Consider the following 20,663-nt stretch of genomic DNA (forward strand, 5'->3'; position numbering starts at 1 on the left):
ACCTATCTGATTGGGCTTTATATAGTACACTGCTTACGTCAGCTTCAGCAGCCGCCTGGCATTAGTATAATAGGCCTACACATGTATAGTACACTGCTGACGTCAACTTACTTCAGCAGCCGCATGGCATTAGTATTGCATTGCATCAGAAAATGATGCAATCAACTGTGGATGATGTGAGCATGATGGTATTATGCAATGTTACATCATTATTCCGGATGTTGCTGCAGTCCTACTGGAGAAATTTACACAGTGAAACATAGAAAATGAGGCATATGAATATCTTCAAAACGAGAGCCAATACAAATTTTTCACGGTTATATTCGTGTTCGGCACACCAAAATACTACAGATTAGGGCCTTTTCAAGTCAGTAATGATTTCACTGTTGACCAGTGTTATTTACTTACTTCAATAATGGTAATGATCTTCACTTAGATGTGAAATCTGATATTAGACTGTCTTACCAATCTATCTAAATTTTATTGTGTTTTTGTAGAAATTGGACAAGTCAACAGAGACTACTATATTCTGTGTCCTTGAACTTCATGTGGTTGACCTCAAGGTAGATGGAACCAGTGAGCACGGATTTAGAGTTTTCTGTCATCGTGGAATTCTCCATGATGTGGAGGTACTTGTTGCTTAATATTACACAGAAGACATTTTCTAACATATATAATATTCTTTTTACATACTACATTGATGAAACGTCTTATAATGTCATTACAGATCGTTATCCATTGATGTCAGGTTTGACCTGTTAGTCAAACCGGTACTTGTCAATCATTAGTATCAGGTTACTGTCTTTATTTACATGTATAAATAAACTTATGAGTCTGTAATCTCATTGAACCAGACGTCTCATGTGGTTTTATGAGATCTTGCATTAGAAGAGTCTGGTACAAATCCTTCATTAATCTTTAGGCACTTAGGTAAAACACTCTAGTAGCAAGCTTCAAAGAAATCTCTTTGTAAATTCATTGGCATTGTGCAACAAAACAAAGAAATCTCTTTGTATCACATATAGTTTATGAATGTCCATATGAACCATTTGCAATCATTGAAATCAAAGCAAAATAACTGCATACAATTATATTATTCAACATATCTTTAGAAACAGACACTTAAAGCAGAAGGTGTGACCCAGTTAACCAAAGAAATTGTCTTGTCTTTTTTAGAAACCATGACCCCTGCTTTATATCATTAAACAGTACATCAGAGAATCAGTATGGATTAGTAAAATTCATTGGCATTGTGCATCAAAACAAACCCCTCATCCCTGAGGCATTATATACCAAGGTTTAAACATAGTTATTGTTCTACAGGTAATAAACCTCTTTTAGATGAAAAATATTGATTGTGGTTGGTAAATGTTTGGTACATCTTGTGCTGTTTTAATGAAATCCAGATGGCTGCATTTTATTTCCAAACACACCTGTCAAAAAAATCTCACAAGTTAAATTATTAACAATTATCACCTAGACACTTTGAAATCTCCGACATGCATCAAAACAATCTTTGAGCAGTCAATTGTTTTGAATTGGTAAGCTCTGCACATTTTGAAGCTACCCTTGGTCAGGTGGGGAAAAAAGAAGAGAGAACCACAACAAATCAGTGTTGATTTTATTGTCATAAATGTAATTAAAAATGGAATTAAAAAATTAAATTAAAAAAGTTTTGTTTTTTGAAAAGTGTGTCTTTTCTTAATTTGCATTTAGGAAGGCAAAGCTGGGAACAAAGAGATCAGATTTGCCCAGACCTCAGAAGAAGCTGTGGCCATCTATGTTTATCTATACCATGAGCAGATAAAACCACCTCAAAGCATGGTCTTGACCTTTGACCTTCTCTCCAGACATGTGGGATCCCAGAAATTCAAACAGGTATGGCAGGATAAGTTAGAAGAATACAGAGTAATTATTCTTTTCATATACAGTACAGTGTTTACATTTAAATATTTTCATCTTTGGACTGGAATATTAACTGTATTTGATTGTTTTTCAATACTCATGGTTTACAATAACTGCTGAAATTTTGCCTATCTATATGGCATCATGATTTGTTGTTGATATTTTGGGGTTTAAAGCCATTTCTCAGATGGGCTTGATGGCCAGTATAAATGGTGGAAGAAGAACTTGGAAAAACCCTGGTAAGAACCACCAAGCCACGTTAAGCTATTAGCAAAGATTTCTTGCATACCCACAATGGCTGAGCCCGAGACTTAAAAGCACGCAGACAGAGGTGAAATGGCAGTGATTGGTTAGCTAAAGGCAAGTGCTTTAGACCACTGTACCAATAGGGGACCCCATCATGAAATTAAACTATGTAGAACAATGCACAAAAGTATAACAGCCTGTAGGAATAATATACTGGCTTTGCAATGGGACTTTGTTGTCTCTTTAAATGATCAGTAATTGAATTGGTAGTATTTTCCTTAATATCAGTTATTAGAGCTTGTATTCACATAAGTTACATAATGTATGTTTTTTTCCTCTGGATCAAGAAGCTTGATATATATGCAAAACCGCATATTTTGTTGTGAGTTGGCAGAAAAACTAATTTGATACAGTGTAGGAATATATGGAAATTCACTGTATCCCACCCTGCCAACTCACACAGAATGGATGAAAATGACAGTACTGCATAGTAGAGCTTTACACAAACACCCATTACTTTTTTATTTGACATAGTTGTGACTAATACAAAAAAAAAGACTGGTGGTGACAATGCATTTTTTTAATTGCAAATGCATGCCATCTTGAATTTCTCCACTGGTATTGGTCATTCACTGGTGCATGCCTGGCCTTGTTTGTGGAGCATCATGGGAGGCCAGGGTACAAACTAATCATTCTGGATGCTGATTTCCTGTATGATTTTGCTCCAACTATAATTTAATTGTTGCAGATAGGTTTTATAATAAATGGAATCTACTCATATGAGTTTGTCACCATGAAGATCTAGAAACTATATTTTTTTCCTCCAGTTTCTTTAAGCTCATTAAATACATGATCTACAGTTTTGAGCAAAATACTTATTGCATATTTATGGCTTTATCAGGATTTAGTCACATAAGTACACATGATATAAAGTTTGGAAGATAGTTGACATAGATTGTGTTCTTTCAGTACTACCAGAACCTGCTGCATGGAATGGTCAACTGTTGTCTATTTTTACTTCCTTCATGATATTAATTATTAAATAGCACAATAAAGATTATTCATTTTCAGACATTTGTAATGTTCATATTCACTTGTGCATTACTGTTTTCTGGATTTGAGATTTTAAAATGCTAAATTTGTAATGAATTTCAATTTACCAGATGATGGAGGAAATTGGAGCAGAATATGGGGTTATCTCCCCTGCTGTATCTGGGTTGGTGAACTATCTATGGGAGGAGGCTGTGGGAAATCTACAGCACAACCTTAGGGGTCCTCTTACCAGCATAAAGACAGAACAGGTAAGGAACTCTTCTGACTGCACAGTTCTGTGTTCTCTTTGCAAGACATTAAAAGACTTTGGCCTTGCATTTTTGTATCTCTCAGAAGTTACATGGATGTTAGCCAAAGTGATTTTTCATTATATCTCCACTGCTCAGAGAAACAGGGCACAGGCATCATAATTTGATCTAACCCATTGCAGAGTAGCTCTTGAACCAGATTGAGCAAAAACGTTTTGATGCAGACAGATTAAATTTAGAAGGCATATTTCACACTACTTGCGGAAAGGGCAGGGCATATTGATTTGGTCTAGTCCATAATTTTTTCTGTCCTGGGTAGCTCTTGAACCTGCTATTACAAAAACATTTGGATGTATACAAATGAAATTTAGCAGGCATGTATTTTTTGTGTTTGTAAATGTTCTCACTAGATTATTGAGCCACAAATGGAATTTATATTTTGTTAAATCTAGTTTGCCTAGTGTAAAATAAATTTTAACAATTACCAGCTTTAGGTAGTTGAGTATGTTTCTGGCAACCTTTACAGGGTGTGCAAATTAAATAACATTTGCAGTATCATTTCTGTGGTTATTCAGGGATAAAGCTTACTACAGTGGTAAGATATGATCATTCCTCCTGTAATACAAGTATGAAGATGAAACCAGCAACTGCACTGAAACTTATTTTGTTATTGTATTTATGTCCTGTAGATAGACAAAGCAGAGGGTATTCTCAAGCAGATGAGAGAGGCTGTGGATGAAGACAATACCATGAGACTTTTTGAGTTGAAAAATGAGTTCTACAAGGAGATCCCTTATCAGCAGACAGTTTCTATATCGGACATAAACAAAGCCTGGATCTCTCGCACCTTTGATCTCTGCCAGGTATATGTTCGTGTGTGTGTTTGTGCATGAACTTTTGTTGAATGTCAGACAGTACAAGCTCCCATTATAGTCATCCCACCTTAAACAAAAAGACAAACAAATAATATTAAGCCATTGTATAATTTTCCCTTTCTCTTCATGTCCTCTCCATATTTCGTCTCTTTTCATTAGACACCTTGCTTACAGTTTGTCAGTCATTGCCTAAAGAGTTTGTATTGTAATTTGATGGTTTCTAATTTTATGGAGTGTAATATTTGTACTTGTTACTCATTTACTGATTACAGTAAAACATTAGTTATCAGGATCCAGCAGACGATATAAAGATTGTGCAGATAGTTGGTTTTCCTGGTGATAATATTGTGATCAGAAAGTTGAACTCTGGAAAGATAATATAGGTGTGATTGCAATTGTTATGAATTAAAAACACATGGCTTGTTTAGACCACCATAAATTCCAGTATTTGACGTGTTTCGCACACCATAGTATCTTGTAAATATATTTTTTCTTTGCATCGTGTGATGCCTTCATTGCTTGTGCGGCACGTGCGTAATATGTTAACGCGCTCGACTATATATATTACTTAGGGATCTTGACTGACAGCCATTAGAGGGAAGCTCTTTATGTATTTAGCTGTCAGGGCAGGATCGAATTTATGTCTTAGTTTGAGCCAACGAGTTGGCCAACTAGGTGCAGATAACTAGGTGCGGATTACTAGTTGTGGATAACTAGGTATGAGTGTCTAGGTGTGGATAACTTTGTGCGGACTGACTAGGTGTAGCCAGAGGCCGCAACAATAGTGATGAAAGACCGCCAGGAAAGTGCCAATGTATATGTGCATGAGAAGTCTGGATGGTTGAAGTGACTGAGCCGGGAAGCGGGTCAAAGGCATATGAAATGTCAAGTAAACATTGGAAATACATATAAGAATTTCATTATAGTGTTTGACTCTAAGGTCATAGTATTTGACTAAGAGAAATGTCATTATAGTGTTTGACTATAAGAATTTCATTATAGTGTTTGACTATAAGAAGGAAGAGAATTTGATTATAGTTTTTGACTATAAGAATGCCATTAGTGTTTGACTATATAGGGAAAGGTCAACATATTGGTTGACCATAGAGACAAAAAGCATGGTAGTGTTTAATTATCTGAGACAGCTTTATAATTATTGAATATTTCAAATAATTATATCTGTTCTTCATCATGGTTTTCCATTGGATCCATATTATGTACCTTTGTATTTATTTTGATGTCATGTTACTTCGTCATTAGTGTGAGAGAATAATACATCTTTTTATTGTCACTCGCATATGTGTTTGTTATTTCTTAAATACCAATTCAGTCTCAAAGGGTGTTAGCTCGATTACGTTACAGCAATGAAAGGTCATTTTAGGTATGGTCCTTTGAAAACAAGTGTCAAAGGTCATTTTAGGTATGGTTCTTTGAAAACAAATGTCAAAGGTCATTTTAGGTATGGTCCTTTGAAAACAAGTGTCAAAGGTCATTTTAGGTATGGTTCTTTTAGAAAACAAATGTCAGAGAGCATTGATAAAATAAACTCAATTGACATAGATTCTGTTAATGCCTGTGCAGGAATGTGATTAGCATTTGTCACTCATTAAGTCAAAATTGGTTGTTGTTCGACAGTTATTTTTGGCATAGACTTGGACTACAGATCTGAATGTGTTTGATTGACCATTGAAAATCTTTAATAATGCTTGATTATCGTGAGATTTCTATATGACAAATAACATGTCCTAGTATCTCTTGGCTACAGTCAGGTATATGAATAAACTCTCCATTTGTATCTTTTTCTTTTCCTTCCTTCCTTCTAGCTACATTTACAGTAATTTTTCTTTAAGAAGATAATATAGTAATTCATAATACCATTTTAATTATAATTGTATGAAATTATATTTGATTTTATATGATTTTAGTCATCTTGATTAGTTCTAAATAGGAGTCATAATTGACTAATTAATTAAATTTATAGATATATATTGCATGAAGTGGAAAATGTTGGAGGACACAGTAGGAGTTCTTATGAGCAAATAATTTGGATAATCCTCATCCATAGGAGAATTGAAATTATAATAAACTCATGATGCGATTATGTCTACCACATCATATTCTTACAGTCGTGTCTAGGTAAAAAAGAAATTTAAATTTAAACTTAAACAGTTTGTGAAATGATCATAAAATATCATACCTACACATATTTGCATTTTTCTCATTTTCATTTGATTGGAGCTTTTGCTCATAAATTTAAAAAAAAATAATTCTGTTTTGTGTGTCATGAAATAAGAGCCTGCCTCTTATTGATTTCTAATGTCATTGTTTCTTCTGGCTTGTATTACTGAGAGTAAATTATATGGTCAGATTTACAGTGGTATCTGGTATGGGATATGATCATATTTTCAGTAAATTGTTGAAATTCAGAATTTGTCATGATTTGAAACTAATTTTGAGTTCTGGTTCTATAAAAAAATGTACTTGGTATAAATGTGTAATTAATCTAACAATTTGCTGCTTGCAAATACCAACCATTACATGCAGCCAGTTACAATATCAACTGCATGCAAATACCAACCATTACATGCAGTCAGTTAAGACATCAACTGCATGCAAATACCAACCATTACATGCAGCCAGTTACAATATCAACTGCATGCAGATACCAACCATTACATGCAGTCAGTTAAGATATCAACTGCATGCAAATACCAACCATTACATGCAGCCAGTTACAATATCAACTGCATGCAGATACCAACCATTACATGCAGTCAGTTAAGACATCAACTGCATGCAAATACCAACCATTACATGCAGCCAGTTACAATATCAACTGCATGCAGATACCATCCATTACATGCAGTCAGTTAAGACATCAACTGCATGCAAATACCAACTATTACATGCAGCCAGTTACAATATCAACTGCATGCAGATACCAACCATTACATGCAGTCAGTTAAGATATCAACTGCATGCAAATACCAACCATTACATGCAGCCAGTTACAATATCAACTGCATGCATATACCAAACATTACATGCAGCCAGTTAAGACATCAGTTGCATGCAAATACCAACCATTACATGCAGTCTGTTAAGATATCAACTGCATGCAAATACCAACCATTACATGCAGTCAGTTAAGATATCAACTGCATGCAAATACCTACCATTACATGCAGTCAGTTAATATATCAACTGCATGCAAATACCAACCATTACATGCAGTCAGTTAAGATATCAACTGCATGCAAATACCAACCATTACATGCAGTCAGTTAAGACATCAGCTGCATGCAAATACCAACCATTACATGCAGCCATTTAAGATATCAACTGCATGCAAATACCAACCATTACATGCAGCAGTTAAGACATCAGCTGCATGCAAATACTAACCATTACATGCAGTCAGTTAAGATAACAACTACATGCAAATACCAACCATTACATGCAGTCAGTTAATATATCAACTGCATGCAAATACCAACCATTACATGCAGCCATTTAAGATATCAACTGCATGCAAATACCAACCATTACTTGCACCCAGTTAAGACATCAGCTGCATGCAAATACCAACCATTACATGCAGCCAGTTAAGACATCAGCTGCATGCAAATACCAACCATTACATGCAGTCAGTTAAGATATCAACTGCATGCAAATACCAACCATTACATGCAGTCAGTTAAGATATCAACTGCATGCAAATACCAACCATTACATGCAGCCATTTAAGATATCAACTGCATGCAAATACCAACCATTACATGCAATCAGTTAAGACATCAACTGCATGCAAATACCAACCATTACAGGGGCCCCGAGTGGCCGAGAGGTCTAAAGCGCTCTCCATTACGGATCACTGCCATCTCACCTCTGTCTGCATGGGTTCGAGTCTCGGATTCAGCTAATGTGTGTGTGTGAGAAAGCTTGTCAGTAGCTTCTTGTGGGTTGGTGGTTCTTTCTGAGGTTTTTCTGGGTTCTTCCTCCACCATTAATACTGGCCGCCATGTATAGCCTATTGTGTGCTGAAAAATGGCGTTAAACATACAACAACAACAACAACCAACCATTACATATAGTCAGTTAATATATCAACTGCATGCAAATACCGATCATTACATGCAGCCATTTACAACACCAGCTGTATGCAAATACTAACCATTACATGCAGCCAGTTAAGACATCATCTGCATGCAAATACCAACCATTACATGCAGCCATTTAAGATATCAACTGCATGCAAATACCAACCATTACATGCATATAGTTAAGACATCAGTTGCATGCAAATACCAACCATTACATGCAACCAGTTAAGATATCAACTGCATGCAAATACCAACCATTACATGCAGCCAGTTACAATATCAACTGCATGCAAATACCAACCATTACATGTGGCCAGTTAAGACATCAACTGCATGCAAATACCAACCATTACATGCAGTAAGTTAAGATATCAACTGCTTGCAGTTACCAACCATTACATGCAGCGATTTAAGACATCAACTGCTTGCAAATACCAACCATTACATGCAGCCATTTAAGACATCAGCTGCATGCAAATACCAACCATTACATGCAGTCAGTTAAGACATCATCTGCATGCAAATACCAACCATTACATGCAGTCAGTTAAGATATCAACTGCATGCAAATACCAGCCATTACATGCAGTCAGTTAAGACATCAGCTGCATGTGCAAATACCACCCATTACATGCAGTCAGTTAATATATCAACTGCATGCAAATACCAACCATTACATGCAACCAGTTAAGACATCAGCTGCATGCAAATACCAACCATTACATGCAGTCTGTTAAGATATCAACTGCATGCAAATCCCAACCATTACATGCAGCCAGTTAAGAAATCAGCTGCATGCAAATACCAACCATTACATGCAGTCTGTTAAGATATCAGCTGCATGCAAATACCAACCATTACATGCAGTCTGTTAAGATATCAACTGCATGCAAATCCCAACCATTACATGCAGCCAGTTAAGATATCAACTGCATGCAAATACCAACCATTACATGCTGTCAGTTAAGACATCAGCTGCATGCAAATACCAACCATTACATGCAGTCTGTTAAGATATCAACTGCATGCAAATACCAACCATTACATGCTGTCAGTTAAGACATCAGCTGCATGTGCAAATATGATAGTGACAAAAACTTTAAAATGTTTCAGCTAATAAGAGACTTGATTGCTGTGAGTGAGGCTACAGACTGGTCTGCTAGACCAAGTGATGAGGCAAAATACGGTGCACTCCGTTGTAACATTGAACATCTGGAGAGTACCAGTCCAGAGTTTAAAACCATAAAGGACTACCTAATGCAGTCTCTTGAAGGGTGAGTTGCCCATTTTTTGGTGCTTTCATTGTGACTCACAATTATTTATTAAAACACTTAAGCAGTCATCAATTTTGGCCTGTTTGCTTATATTATGTCCATATAGATAACACTTCAGAGCAACAGTGACATTTTTAGCCTGACAGATTAGCTTATGTGACAGTCCATATAGAGAACACATTAGAGCAGCAGTAATACTTTTAGCCTGTCAGATTACCTTGTGTGACAGTCCATGCATAGACAACACCTTATAGCAACAGTAATACTTTTAGCCTGTCAGATTACCTTGTGTGACAGTCCATGCATAGACAACACCTTATAGCAGCAGTAATACTTTTAGCCTGTCAGATTACCTTGTGTGACAGTCCATGCATAGACAACACCTTATAGCAGCAGTAATACTTTTAGCCTGTCAGATTACCTTGTGTGACAGTCCATGCATAGACAACACCTTATAGCAACAGTGATATTTTTAGACTGTCAGACTACCTTATGTCCATATTGACAACATATTATAACACAGTTAATATTTTTAGCCTGTCAGATTACCTTGTGTGGCAGTCCATGCATAGACAACACCTTATAGCAACAGTAACACTTTTAGTCTGTCAGATTACCTTGTGTGACAGTCCATGCATAGACAACACCTTATAGCAGCAGTAATACTTTTAGCCTGTTAGATTACCTTGTGTGACAGTCCATGCATAGACAGCACCTTATAGCAGCAGTAATACTTTTAGCCTGTCAGATTACCTTGTGTGACAGTCCATGCATAGACAACACCTTATAGCAACAGTAATACTTTTAGCCTGTCGATTACCTTGTGTGACAGTCCATGCATAGACAACACCTTATAGCAACAGCGATATTTTTAGACTGTCAGACTACCATATGTCCATATTGACAACATATATTATAACAAAGTTAATATTTTTCGCCTGTCAGATTACCTTGTGTGACAGTCCATGCTTAGACAACTCCTTAGAACAATGGTGATATTTTTAAGCCAGTCTGTGCCACTCACTATTCAACTAAATTTTGTGACTATTGCCTAGGGTGATATGACTAGAGGTACATAGTCACTAATTCAGTTAAAGAAGTCATATGCATAAGGGCAAACAAATATTGTTCTCATTCATAGATGTAGTCATTATATATATGAATTTTTATTTATACCAGATTATTACAGATCAAATAAATAGATGGAAATTTTGCCATAATTATACTGTTAAATTACTGCAAAAGAACTATTTATTTTCTTTTTGTTTAATTTGATGCACCTGAGGTGATCTCATTGTGTTAAATTACATTTTAGGTTACACTGATGTTAAAATCTATTGTAAGTTTCGTGTTTAATAGATGACTGTAGAGGGTGGGGTTGTGAATGACATTATTTCATCTCTCTTTCATAAAATACAAAACAAACATCGTGAAAAAAACATCCTTGTTTGTTAAGTTTTCTTTATCCTTTTATTCAGTGGGATGTCTTTGAAGGTAGAGAAAATTTTTCATGTGCATCGTTCAGCAGAGAGTTCCAACTTCAGGATGGATCTTGAACCCAGGAGGCTTCTTTTTCACTCCTCCAGAGTGGATAATTTTATGGGAATTCTTTCCAGGTGAGATGTCTAAATATGACTACAATTTCTGGAACATTCTGGATTCATGGATTGCTTTTTTTGCACCTTATATTACTCTGAAAAGTATTGTTTTTCTCCTTCATGAATTACACTGAACAGATGCAGAAAATGTCTGAATTGATCGTGAGATTTCTATATTGTCAGGCAAACAGTTTTGGATTAATATGGATTTCTGGCAATCACTGTTTGGCTCATGAGAGAAGGCTATTTTTAAAAGATTGTGCAAAGTGAATTGTATTACATTACTATGTCTTTCCATCCATCTGTTCATTTGACTGTTACCAAAATTTGTTTTTGTACATTAACTCATGTTGTCCACCAGTTATAGTTACTAGACTTTTTGGGTGGCTTGCACTCAGTATAAGTAATACACCTATCGATTTTGAGTTCTTTACCATCTACAGTTGCCAAAATCTTTTGATAGCTTGCACTTGGAGTGAGGAAGAAGCCTACAAATTTTAGAGTAAAAGGATTTAATTTCAGGATTATTCTGCCTTAAAGAAGAAAGCATTAGTTCAAAACTTCATACCAGGAGGACACTGCTTTAAAAAATGTTGGGGTCATAAGGTTAGAGGTGAACACTGCTGACTTTAAGAAGAAAAATTGTTTCTGAAGAAAAACTTAAGTTACTGACCATGTATCTTCACCAAAGTTTGTGTGGATTTCTTGCATGTTTGGTAAGAAAGAAGTCTATTGATTATGGGATCAAAGGGTCAAAGATCATGATCACTTTGAAAGAAGACTGTTTGTTTGGATAATGATTTTAGTACCTTGGCCAGTGTTTATGGAAAACTTGCATATAAGGTATAGAAATTACCTCTTGAGTTTTAGATTCAAAGGGCCGAAGATTAGGGTTATCGTGGCTCAAAGAAAAAGGGGTTTGGCAGAAACGTTTTTGTTTGTTTAAGAGTAGGTTTCTTGACCACATTTTGTGGATGGCTTTCATTTAACATAATAAAGAAACCCATACATTTTTGGGTCTCAAGGTCAGAGATTTTTGTCATTATAATTCTAACTTTCAAAAATTGTTTCTGCACATTGAGTTTGCATTAAGACTGCATGTATTGATCCACAGAAAAGGTAATTGAGACTCCTTGGTAATTAATCTCCCAAGTCATTCTTACCAATCTTTTAGCTTCATAGAAGACTTTTAAGCACTGGGTGGAATTTTAATGTGCCTTATATGAAACTCTTACTCTGAATTGGTCTTTCTGAACTGTATTATCTGACTCTTATATTAACCTGGCAACATTTGTAATAAATATGCAACACGAGGAGTACTACAAAACTTTTGTCAAAACTAGGTCACCATGTCCTGTATTTCCCACCACAGTGACCTGCTTTAATCTGTGTCTTGCTTTGTTTCTCAGAAAGTTTTGCCAGCAGAGTGAAGTAGTTTAGCATATTGATGCTTCATGAGAAGTTCTTCAGTCTTTATTCAGACTTGAGTTGCTATGAACCATATTTCATGCTCCATTGATGTGTTAACCTTTGTGTTCAGCTCAGTGTCTTAGAAACTAGTAATGCAAAGAATGATGTAACTTGATAAAAAGGATACATCAAATGATATATGATGCCATTTGTACAAAACAGCTTAGCTATTTGGTTATTCCATAACAGGCAGTTTTCTTGTTTTTAAAGAGGCTTGCTCATGCCAAGGGTCGTGGTTGATGACCATGGAGGAAAACGTACTGATCCAGGAATGCTGGGAAGTGGCATTTACTTTGCAGAAGCAGGGAGGTAACTCTTTCTCATTATTATTATTATTATTATTATTATCATTCCCACATCTTAGCATCATGGATATTATAGTCCTTCCCTTCCATCAGTCCATCTGCCTTTCAGTCCATTAATTACTGTATAACCTCCTAAATTTTGTTCAGAAGTTTCCTGTATGAGATTCATCTGCAGGAGGAGTTTCACACTGGGTAACCTCTTCTGTGTTAGGGCTGTTCCATTAAAACATATGGGAGTAACCTCTTCTGTGTTAGGGCTGTTCCATTAAAACATACGTGGGTAACCTCTTCTGTGTTAGAGCTGTTCCGTTAAAACATATGGGGGTAACCTCTTCTGTGATAGGGCTGTTCCGTTAAAACATAAGTGGGACCCAGGGAAGGCACTTTTAAAATGGGGTACTCACCCATAGATGCAATTTAGAAATTTCTTATCATTTTAATACGAACTTTGTGAAATCAAAGCACAGACTGCTCCGGTGGCCTAGTGGTTAGAGCATCCGCCTCAGAAGCAGAAGGTTGTGGGTTCAGACCCTGGCCAAATCATACCAAAGACTTTTAAAAATGGTACTAACAGCTGCCTCGCTATGCACTCAGCATTAAGAGGTTAGTGTTAGGACTGGTGTCAGGATAATGTGACTGGGTGGGACATCATGCTACATGTTTGCAGCATGATGCCCCAGTGTTGGACATTGCTATAAACTGCCACACTGCAGACATTGTAGTGATATGACTGAGAAATTGTTAAAGCTACATTAAAAATCCTAATCACACACACACACACACACACACTTCAAAGCACCCTGGCATATATTTTTAAAAAACAATCTTTCCCTGGGTACAATGAAATAGCCCTTACCTAAAAAGGCCATATGTATGAAAATTTATATTTCACTGCCGTTACACCACAAATTTGGATGGGCTATTTAGGGCTATTTAGTTTGACACTTTTTCAAGGCTGAGGAGCAGGCACTCAAGGAAGATTGGAGAGCACTAAAGGGAGAGTGGGAAACATGTTATTTCCATCTTGCTGGATCAATGATATTATGAGCAAAGGCACAGATGCTTTGTGAATGTTTGTGATTTAACTTTTACATGCATTTGAAAAAGAATTTTATACATAATATAATGCATATACCTCCCCTCAAAGAAATGACAGCTTTCATTTCATTTGAATTCATAAAATGCAGAATATGTGAATTTGTTACATACACTGTTACATGTATGTATATCTGGCATTCTTCAAAAGCCAATAAAACACTCAGGCAGTTTGAATCCAAATGTGTTCAGTCCTATTCCATGATGTCCTGGCGAGTTCCATGTTGGCATTAAACTGAGTTGAGAAACTAATAATCATCATCATGATCTTCTTCTTCTTCTTCATCACCACTACCACCAACACTATCATCATCTTTTTTATTATACAGTACCAGTGCAGGCTATTCCTCACCTGGAAAAACCAAGGGAACGAGACTGATGCTGATCAATGAGGTTGCTCTTGGATCTTGTTTTGGCACAACCAAGCACAACAAGTCCTTGACAGAACCTCCAGAGGGTTACCAAAGCATACATGGCATCAAGGCAACAGAGAACTGTCCTTCGGATTTTAAGGTGAGATATTTTCATGCCCAGATAGAATCTGTTCATGGACATTTGATTTTGTGATATGTAACAGATTGTACAAAATCATTATGAAAATCAAATGAATGCATTAAAATTACAAATTATGTTCCCAAGCTCAACATTTATTTAATCATTAAGTTCCTTTTAATTCAGAAATTGTGTCCCTTTTTCGTAAGTTTTTAAATTTTAAATTGTTTTAAATCTCCACAAATTTGCTGTTCTAGAATAATCTTGCCACAGATACTCTCGTCCATCCATTTGACAATCTTTAGGATTTTATTCCAGAAGCACCTTTCTGGCTTCAGTTTGTTTGTTCACATGAGCTTACGATGGCTTTGCATCCAGTGTATGGTGTGTGTCAGATAATCAAGGTTTGCCATTTTAAACTTCTCAGTTACAATTGGAGTGATTTCAACCACATTCTGCAGAGCATTTCCTGGCATGAATCACTTCTACATTTTTACAAATAATGCTAATTGGCCACCAAATGTGGCTGGGCTGCCAATTTCTTAAAGCAGAATAACCTCAAAACGACTTCAAAACAACTGTTCAAATCTGCTCCACAAAATTTGACAGAAAGCATGCTGATGTAAGTGATAATAGTCTAGTTTATACAGTTGATGTAAGGGGCTTCTAGTTTATACAGTTGATGTAAGGGGCATCTAGTTTATACAGTTGATGCCATTTGCTGTCAAATATAAGTCATTGTTACGAAACAAAGAAAAACATTTAAATCAGGAAGCAAAAGCTGCTGAACAGAATCAGAACAAATTTGAAAGAAAACATCCTGGCATTAAAAGCATTGAAAATTTGTACAAATGAATTTGATTATCCATCCAATGTGGCTACCATTACTAAAAATAGAAAAGCCTTTAATCCTTTACCTCATGCAAGCGTCTTAGGACGCCTCCACTCCATTCGCATGGAAGCGCCTTTTGACGCCTCTACAAGATTCACATGGAAGTGCCTTTTGACGCCTGCTGTAAACATCAGCCATTTTGAGCTGGTTTTCTTAGCACCACCTTCGGGTAAAAAAAACCCTGTTAGATACTACATTCATTCCTGCGAATAACAATTACGTCAGATGACGTGGTCGTTATTTATGCACTGGTCGATATCTGCTATTTAAAGTAACTGGGTTGTAATCTCCACTTTCCAAAATGGCGGCCGTGGATTTCATTCAGTTCATACGAAGTTTTCACGATTAGAATCTAAACACGAAAGATTCAATAAATTAGGTAAAGGCTCTGATATTGATGTAGGCAGCAATTAGTTTTTATAAATTATCAAATTCAGATGACTTAGTGATGTAGACACACACGAAAACCTTGTAAATTTCAAGTATTGGAAATGGCAGCTACAGTTGGTCACGTGGCCTCACTGACATGACGGCGAACAAGTTCTCTCATCAATTTAAAGCACATAAAAAATTCTTCCGTGAAAAATAATTACACCGCTCTAACAATCTGACTTTACTCTTAAATTTTTCCATATATAATATATGTGTATCAAAAATGTAAAATGGTTACAATTGCTGTTAAACGTAACATACACTACATTGCTTAACAGTTCACATGCAGGATTTCATTCAATACTTACGAAGTTTTCACGATTAGAATCACAACCACGAAAGATTCAATAACTTAGGTAAAGGCTCTGATATGTATGCAGGCAGCATATTAGTTTTTATTGATTATCAAATTCAGATGACTTAGTGATGCAGACGCAGACAAAAAAACATGTAAATTTCGAGTATGGGAAATGGCAGCTACGGTTGGTCACGCGGCCTCATCGACATGACGGTGAATGAGTTCTCCCTCAATTTTAAAGCACATAAAAAATTCTTCCTTGAAATTAATTACACAACTATAACAATTGGACTTTACTCTTAAATTTTTCCACATTTAATAGATGTGTACCAAAAATGTAAAATGGTTAAAACTGCTGTTAAAAATAACATACACTACATTGCTTAACAGTTCACAGGCAGGCCCCTGTGTATGCTGTCGACTAGGTAACAGGTGTTTTATTTATAGCGTGCTGTACTTTGTCACTATGCTCTATGAGGTAAAGGGTTAGGCAACTCTACAAAACTATTTCGACAAAACATCCTTGCATGAAGGCTGTTATGTTTGTGCCAATCTGCCATCATCTATTCTTACTGTTACTAAAGCTATAAAAATAAAATCATTAAATGACTTTTCTAAAACGAACACCTACCCAACAAGATTCGACAGAACATTTTTAAACATAAAGGACTGACAGTCTACCATCGAAGTGTGGCCATCAATACTGCAGAACGAAAAACCTTTAATGACTTTTTCTACAAAGAGACCTTGAAGTAATTGTTTCCATATCATGTACAGTCAACAGCACAAAAAAATTATTTATACAGGAAATATCCAGCTGACTCAGATTTCTTTTGACAACAGCTCTAACATTTGGCATTTAGGTAGATGAGCTGTCTCAGGCTCACTTGGGACTCATGTTTGTCCAGCATTAGTAGATAGCAATACATAGGTACATGGATATGTTTTCTTAATGTGATATTAGCATTGTCTCTTGTTGTTGTTGAGTTATAATACAAAAAAATCTGGCCATCATTTTAGTAGTATATGAAGGCAGGGTATGCTGTTCTCTAAACCTTAACTTAAATCACTTACATATATTGCAAATAAAAATATGAAGTTTTGTACTTGCATCCTTTGAGTGATGAACTACATGGAATAATTTTTTCACATAATTTTTGATTTATTAAAGGGGAATAATCAGGCAAATGGTAAACTGACAGACTAAAAATGACAACTCATCGAGTGTTATAATGAATAATTGTTAATTATAAAGACAGCATCAAAATGGGCAACTCACTCTTTAAGAGACTGCATTAAGTTTTATTCTTTTTAATTGCACTTTAGCCAAACAGGTCTTGTATATTGAAAAAAGTTACATTTATCATTTTCTTACAATTGTAGTTCAAGTATTCTTTATACTCAGTGATATTGGGAATTTGTGACACCATTAGTGACTTTCCACCCTGATAATCAGTTGATCCATGTATAGAGGACAACTATACAAGAGAGTTCCTCTATGCCAAATACTGTTGGAACCAAACATATTGACTGTGTGATACAGGTGGCCAGTATAAAAAGGTTTAATTTATAATAGATAGAGACCAATATATGTTGCCAGACTGCAGAGATAGCAAGGTTACACATATGCTGGTTTAGGGAGGTAAGGATTTTCATATGATAATATAGAAAGTCTTGTTGATAGATAGGTGGTCTTTTTGTAAATGTGTCGTGTAAGATTGGTTTTCCTATTATGAATTGCCCACTGAACTTAGATACAAAGACACAGTGATCACATTCAAGAGGGCTCTCAAAACTCACTTATTTCGACTGCAAGAACAAGCTTAAAGACCTAATAATGTTTCCTACCTGAAATATTCTCAGCATGTTTTTTTATTTTTTTAATGTTTTTCTAATTTCATGGTGTTTGTTTTTGTAATAATATTATTATATGTTTTTTATGTTATAGGTGTTGTCTAATGTCGTAAAGCGCTTAGAGCTTCTAAAGATTAGGCGCTATACAAAGTCCTCATTATTGTTATTATTATTATTATTATTATTTACTTTCTCAATCTTAGGTAGATGAATATGTGGTTTACAACACAAACCAGCAGAAGATCAAATACCTGGTAGAATTTACTCTGCCTGGAGATATAGTTACAGCCCAGGATGTGGGAAGTGTTTTGCAGAATCATCAGCTTTTTGTAGGTAGAATGGACAACGACGATGTTGAGGATTTGTCGCTCAAAGAAGTGGGTATGTACATCTTTTGGAAGAGTTATTAGTGTTTTGTGAGATTCCTGTGGTCCCTAAGATGCTGGTATCTGTTATTTTTTTATTTTAAATTGTGTATGGGTGTTATATTTTTTTTTTTACAGCAGATGTAACTCAGTAATTGTTTGACTCACCTCATATTTGGAATGTAATATCATAAAGTCTTCTCATTTTCACTCCTGCCCCTGGGTGTAGCTAAGGAATCACAGGGAACATATTTTGGTTAGTTTTTGTTCATCACCTCCATTTTCATAACTCCTTTACCAGTTCACTTCATGTTTGAAAGATAATATCGTCACATACTTCGCCATCTTTCTGTACCACTCCTGTCCATGTTTGAAATATAATATCGTCACATACTTTGCCATCTTTCCATACCACTCCTGTCCATGGGTTCTGTCCCTGTGTATGGTGATACTTCCCCTTCTCTCAATACCTCATATGTCCATGGATTCTGTCCCTTTGTGTCGTGATACTTCCCCTTCTTTTAGTATCACTCCTGTCCATGGGTTCTGTCCCTGTTTGTGGTAATTGAGTCAATGGTTATATTGGGGACAATTTTGGTTTAAAAAAATATGGCACCTGTAGTTCGTTGTACATAATATCTTTAGAAGGTACAGTCCCTGAAATGTTTAATTGTAACAAATATACATACTTTTGGATTTCATCAGCATTTAATTTGCATTCAGTATGCATTTCATTTGTGTTCAATTTGCATTCCCTTCAGATCAGTATTTCTGGTATCCTCTCATAGTTTTTCATTTGTGGACTTAGAATTGCTTTATATTTTTGTGTTACTCTCTCCCATTCATCACACCCTCTCATTTTCATTCATTCAGATTTCTCTTCTTGATAATGTTAAATGGAAAAAGCTGATGCTTTTTCAGTCTTATATTCTTAAAAGTTTATGTCACATCTTGTCTGCTACAACTTATGATAGGCCTGTCTATGTGCCTGTGTGAGGGGAATAAGCAACAGCTGCACACAAATACACATTTTTGATGTAACATTTAATTTACAGCAAATCATATACAAATTAATTTTGTTATCACTTTAATAAACAAGTGTTACGTCAATTCACCGCTAAATTCAAACTAAATTAAAATGGAAACATGACAAGAGTTCTATATTTATAAAAGTTTATCACGAATTCTGGCCTTCACACAGACCGGAAATATAACATGTCTACACTGGATAGTCTCATGATCAATGTCTACACAGATGTATGTTCTCACACAGGATGAAGTTATGCAAGCCAACACAAACTTAAATATGTGCACCCACACAGAGAAAACAATTACATGTCCCACACAGAGAACAACTTACATGTCCCACACAAGATGGACATCTTCATCCACACAGGAAACCAGTATATGTCCAGACAGGACTGAATTATGTCTTCCCACACAGGATAGACATCTGTCTCCATACAGGGAACAAATACATGTTCACACAGGACTGAATGCTATCTCTTACTTGCTTGCTCAGTTCAAAATGGTGTAGTATAACAGCTAGACTGTCTGGGTTTACACAAGTGACATCCTGGTACCCTGATAACCAAGCTAACAAGCCACCTATGAGTAAACTATTAAGTTTAACTAGGTACTAACTTAGTCATAATGATTCCTACACTAATTCATAATATTAATTTAATTGATATGTGAAGCATTGATTACAATTTCATTGTGGTTCATCGCTCAAGTTATGTAAAATATATGCAATAAAAATCTGTGACATTTATGACATAAGTGACTGACTTTAACTCACTATTGGTATCAGTGATACGTAAAAATATCTTGCAATCTATCCGACAGAGATGTGTTAGAAATATTCTGCAAAATACACGTTATACAATTACATGTGCAATGATACCTCTTCAACACTAAAACTGTCATAATTAATGACCTCTGGTTGACAACATTAACTTATTAAATTGTAAAACATAAAAATACAGTTAGTTCATTGTTCATCTCTACAAGATTCAGAAATTTGTAAATATAGTTTATTCGGTTTCTCCCTCTTGCAATCCCACAGCAAGAATGTTTTGTTGTACAGTTATGCAAAGCTCATGCTTTCCCATGCAACTCATGCATCTCAACATACCACCTATCATGCACCTATAGC

At 35.7% G+C, this 20,663-nt stretch overlaps 1 protein-coding gene across 1 annotated transcript in view; it reads left to right on the top strand.

Moving 5' to 3' along the window:
* The window catches only part of LOC149779186 (uncharacterized), a 240,726-nt gene that overhangs the window by 18,423 nt on the left and 201,640 nt on the right, over positions 1-20,663 (top strand). Inside the window, exons 6-14 of the mRNA XM_089938405.1 lie at positions 498-629; positions 1,717-1,878; positions 3,315-3,452; positions 4,142-4,315; positions 9,544-9,704; positions 11,183-11,320; positions 12,983-13,081; positions 14,502-14,685; positions 18,344-18,521. Of these exons, the coding sequence (XP_089794531.1) occupies positions 498-629; positions 1,717-1,878; positions 3,315-3,452; positions 4,142-4,315; positions 9,544-9,704; positions 11,183-11,320; positions 12,983-13,081; positions 14,502-14,685; positions 18,344-18,521 (1,366 nt within the window). The remainder of the gene's footprint in view (positions 1-497; positions 630-1,716; positions 1,879-3,314; positions 3,453-4,141; positions 4,316-9,543; positions 9,705-11,182; positions 11,321-12,982; positions 13,082-14,501; positions 14,686-18,343; positions 18,522-20,663) is intronic.

This window comes from Sinohyriopsis cumingii, chromosome 17 (assembly GCF_028554795.1).
Source record: "Sinohyriopsis cumingii isolate HCF-2022 chromosome 17, ASM2855479v2, whole genome shotgun sequence".
NCBI lineage: Eukaryota > Metazoa > Mollusca > Bivalvia > Unionida > Unionidae > Sinohyriopsis > Sinohyriopsis cumingii.